The 4849-nt window shown below is 33.8% G+C and overlaps 1 protein-coding gene across 1 annotated transcript; it reads left to right on the top strand.

Moving 5' to 3' along the window:
• The first annotated feature begins 323 nt into the window (after positions 1-323).
• Positions 324-4501, top strand: Tsp_12678 (putative glutathione-dependent formaldehyde-activating, GFA). The gene is made up of 6 exons (XM_003368026.1): positions 324-602; positions 2541-2677; positions 2950-3571; positions 3624-3748; positions 3838-3990; positions 4318-4501. Exons 1-6 carry the CDS (start codon positions 324-326, stop codon positions 4499-4501), a joined length of 1500 nt encoding a protein of 499 aa, XP_003368074.1.
• The last annotated feature ends 348 nt before the right edge of the window (positions 4502-4849 follow it).

Genomic DNA, 4849 nt, shown 5'->3' with positions numbered 1-4849 from the left:
AATCGCTTAGTACTTTTCTCATTTCTCTAGCAGAAAAGCCGCTGGTTGACGAGTAACAATTTTCTTATACGTCAACACATATATAAATAAATAAATAGAATATACATAGACACACGCACACGCACACGCACACACACATTCTCACATATATATATGCATATATACGCATAGATATAGATATATTTATGCAGAAGTGTGTGTACAGACATATCTATGCGTATATGCATATGTATAGATAATAATATAATTTTGCAAATTGGATACAACTTTTGGTAGACGTATAGAAGAAAAGCAAAGCTAGCTAACTGCTTTTTGGTGAAAAAATGAAAAAAGAATTTCAAAAAATTGGATGGAAATGGATGAGATGTTTAGCCAGAGATCGGCTAGTTTGGTCAATTTTGATTTTATTAGCCATGACGACTTGCGTGAATTGCCAAGATACGCTGTTCGAATCTGGCAAACCATTCCAATTTCTCTGTCCGCCCAATCAAGCCGTAGCCGGCATGTCCTGGAAACGTGTCCATGTGCCGGATGAAGACAGTGACGACCTGTCCATCAGTATCCATTGTCACAATTTGGTCGACTTACCCGGACGATCACCGGTAAGATATTTCTTTTTTCTCCGGTTTTTTTGCTTTTTCCATATTCATCCATCGACAACAATGCAAAAAAACCCTATGCGTTTTTATCTGATCTCCCAAATTAGTTATTAATAATTTTCATAGATAGAGCACAATAGAAAGTTTGCTCTTTTACTTGTATGTCATTAATCCATCATGAAAGGTCAAACGCCCTTTGACCGTTCTGCATATGGTCACTTGCTCCAACGGAAATTGTCACTGTCAGTGTTTCTCACTTCACCATTAATGAGGTTAAATTCTCTGAAATTGTGCAAAACAAACGCCACTGACATGCTGACAGAATGCACGATAATCCCTTTGTCCCAGTCCGTATAAAATACTAAGCTTAAATGGACAAGATAATAAGGTCGCATTGATGCTCAAATAGAATAGGCGAAAGAAAGTTCAGCTAATAATTTTGACAGTGAATCAGACAAACCAACAAATGAAATAAGGCTACTTAGCATTCTTAAAAGAAAACAGATCTGATAATATATGGCCACTTTTGAATTGAAGCTATTTATGAATAATGATGATGATGATGCCATTAATATTTGAATGGCATCTCACAGCAGGAGCTCAAGAATATATTTCAACATTAACCTTGACTTTTTGTCATATTCGAATTGTTTTTCTTCTTTCTTTATTTGAACAATATTTTTGTAAATCCACATAACATGCGCAATGTATATGCTTTTTACGAAAAGATTGATCACAAATTTTTTTCTGCTCTTTTTATATACAAAATTAATATAACAATTAGTTTTAAATCATATTTGCTGTTTTTGACAGATCAATCGATTTGTTTTGAAAACATAAAACTCGTTGTTTCACTTTTTCGATGATCAATTTATAAAAAATTACTCACTTGACTAATTACATTAGTCAACTGAGCTGTCAGCATTGTTTATTATAATGAAATTTTAACGATAGTGAATAAGTAGAACATGAAAATATTTCTCGACTCTTAATCAAGTAATAAATATTTGAAATAAAATGAAAAAAAAAGTATAACTGCACAAATGGTCGATAGATGCAGTTAAATACGGTATTGTGCAGAAAAAAACATTGTGATAATCAAGTTAAAACAAAAACAACCTTCGTGGAAACGATGATTATATTTTTGGAAAAATTTATTAATAACCGCATCAAAAGTATGAAGTAATAATTTCCTGTCCTTGGCATAATTTTATTTCTCTTTTGCTCAACACGAAAATTTTGTCAGACAAGTAGTATTCTTCCACAGAAGAAGAAATAATTTTTATCGAACTAATTATGTCAGCATATGTGCACTGAAAGCGGGCAAAAGAAATCAAGTCTATGCAATTTTTATCAGTTCACTTAGCAATCGTCTATCAATAATTTCAAAATCTAAAATACAAAGAGCGCATCACTGTGTGCAACTTGAAAATCCTGTTTGAAAAGTTAAAAGTGCCGTTTTCATTAAATTTTTCTCGCTCCTTTGATAAAAGCGCTGAACCGAATGCGAAATAACAACGCCGCATATTCCTTAATGTATGCATATTTGATATCTGGTGGAAAAAAATATCACTAGATCAATGAAAAATATAAAACCAACAATCTAATTTTCGTTCGCATAATATTGTTTTCTCAAAATTATCATTGAACTGATTATTGTGCTGTTGGCTTGAAATTTCCCTAGCATTCTTTTCGAGGAAAAAAATAGAACCATAAAAAATTAACATTTCCAACTACGAGCTACAAACTTTACATTGTATTTCATCCGGCAGTGCAAACAGCCGATCATTTTCCACTTTCAAATGAACGTTTTACAAGTGCTGCTACAGTTTGAAAATTGGTAATGAAAATTAAAATTCGTTAGTTTCATCCCGTACGAATGGCCCATCGAGAGAAAATTATTTTATCATTGAATTCTATGCTAGGCCTTCTCATTTACAGATTGTTAACGAAGACGATTGCTACAATGGAGAATTTTTCTCGCTTTCTGAAAATTCAAACACTAAAAGCAATTCCCACTGTCGTGAAAGTGAATTCATCAACGGAGTCAGTGGCGTGTTTGAAGACGGTGAACGACTGTAAGTTTTCACTGATCATTGTATATAAATTCATTGAAAAAAGCAATAACTACTGCATTCAACTTTCAATCATTTATGCTAATGAGAATGACTGTAACAGAAATTTACTGTACCAAAAAAGAATTGTACATGATTATTTTAAAAATCAAATTTAAAAATACAATAAATTAAAATTATAATCGATCACAATAATGAACCATTTAATGAAAGTTATAAATTGATCGACTGAAATACTAAATGAACAGTTAGTTTACGGTAATTTACAGTTTCAGATTCGGAAAAAAAATAGTTCGCAATTTGTTTAGAATTCGTTTCAAATGCTGCAAAGCAAAAAGTATGCGCTTCGACTCGGACTTTTCATGCCACAGTACTCAGAAGTACAATTTGCGCGAATTGAATTTTGGCGCGTTCAGAAATTCCCGTGCCGACCGCAGCAACTGTCCAAAAAGCGTTCTAACCGGCCTCACAGTGCACGGTGGCTTTTTGTCCGCCAGTTTTTGCCCATTAGCTGTGAAAAATTACGATTATCCGTTGTGTGAGTTGTGGAAATTTGAATACATTTATTTTCAATTTGCATCAATTTTCTTTTCATGTGAAGATTGCCTCAGCGACTACAACAATGGTAACGCTAGTCGAGCTTATTCGAATCGCAACAATCGACAACCGAAGAGATTAGCTGTGGACAGTTGGCCGACAACTGCTGAAAATGAATTCACCCTACCGGGAAGGAATTTCAAAATGCAATGCGGCAATGGACGTGCCATACGATCAATCACCATAGCCGATGCCATAGTGCCGGAGACGAACCGCAGTGATGTTGTATTCAAAATTCAATGCGGAGATATTTTCAGCAATTCTCAGGCAAGTGTACAATTGCAATTAAAACTATTTAATGTGACTTAATTGAGCATTATTTATTTGGGTTTCTTTTTCTTATTTAATTCAGATTGCCTATCGTCGACGAATAAGCAGATTTATCCTGGTTGGCACTGAAGATGCAAGTATGGCCAACTGCCATGGAGATGAATTTTTGAAAGGCCTCTGGAGTGAATACAAGCTCAGCGTTAGAACGTATGTTTAAGAAAAAAACAAGAAGCAATTTTTTGTGTTGTGTTCATTATATTATCGTTTATTTTCGTTCTTGGTTTATTCCTTTACAGACTTGCCTACGTTTGTGAAGAAGGAGCCAATATACGTGCCAAATGGAGACCGTTTGAAATTCACGGACGCTTGTTCCGATACTCCAGTGGTGGGAGAGTATTCGGGGCGAAAAAGTTCAATCAGTTTATGAAAAGCTTCAAGATGTCTGAACAGTAAGCATTCGTTTCTTGTTTTTTCCCCTATTCACCTTTTCAACACACAAACATTCGAATACTTCTAATGTTACAATGAAAACAATCGTTCTATTACCTTTCAGAAAGGAAAATGTGAAACTTTATGAATCTCAGAAATTTCAAATTATTATTTCATAATCGCATACATCGGTTAATGACTAGTGATTGATTGTTAAGTTTAACCATGGAAATGAAATTAACATTGAAAATTTTAAAAAGGACAACTTACCATGTTGACGTTTTTTCGCATTGTTTGTCTGTTTTCTCAACCATCTCCCCATTTGAAATTTTTCTGTTTTCTTTCAGATTTTGGGATTCGGTGTTCATTTCGGCAGAATTTGATACGTTCTATTCTTCGGTGAAGACGAAATTTGAAACATCCGAAACGTTGCTACAGTACGAAAATACCAAATTCATCGCAGTCACCAACGCCGAACAGTTGCGAGCAATGCAACGCAGCAATTCGTACCGACGCTATTATTATTACTGATAACCTGAACAACAATATGCAAATATTTGTTTCAAATAAAATGGAAGTTAACTGAAATTGCTATTCTGCTAATCGCTGTTTACACATTGTTATCACTGTTCGTATGTCTGCAATTTGGCAAATATATTAAACAACTAATATCACAATGATGAGCGAGACTCTAAAGTACTACTCGTACAACATAATCTTCATCACTGAGATGATGAATCAATATTATTTGTGAAAAAAACAAAATAATTTTCTGTAACCTAAGTTTTAATATGTGACTGATCAAGTAACGTTTACATTTTTAAAATAATAACATAATAACAAAAACAACATTAAACTCTTTTATTCAATTCCAAACAT

Source organism: Trichinella spiralis, assembly GCF_000181795.1.
Source record: "Trichinella spiralis strain ISS 195 chromosome Unknown Scfld3249, whole genome shotgun sequence".
Classification (NCBI taxonomy): Eukaryota; Metazoa; Nematoda; class Enoplea; order Trichinellida; family Trichinellidae; genus Trichinella; species Trichinella spiralis.
The sequence above is the reverse complement of the archived record's forward strand: the minus strand, read 5'-3'. Positions and strand labels throughout refer to the sequence as shown.

What these genes read in the sequence shown, in the direction of transcription:
- Tsp_12678 (XM_003368026.1), top strand. Translation starts at nt 324, where the DNA reads ATGAAAAAAGAATTTCAAAAAATTGGATGGAAATGGATGAGATGTTTA. An exon ending in ACTTACCCGGACGATCACCG is followed by an intron (nt 603 to 2,540) that starts GTAAGATATTTC and finishes TCTCATTTACAG; the next exon opens with ATTGTTAACGAAGACGATTG. An exon ending in TACAAGCTCAGCGTTAGAAC is followed by an intron (nt 3,749 to 3,837) that starts GTATGTTTAAGA and finishes ATTCCTTTACAG; the next exon opens with ACTTGCCTACGTTTGTGAAG.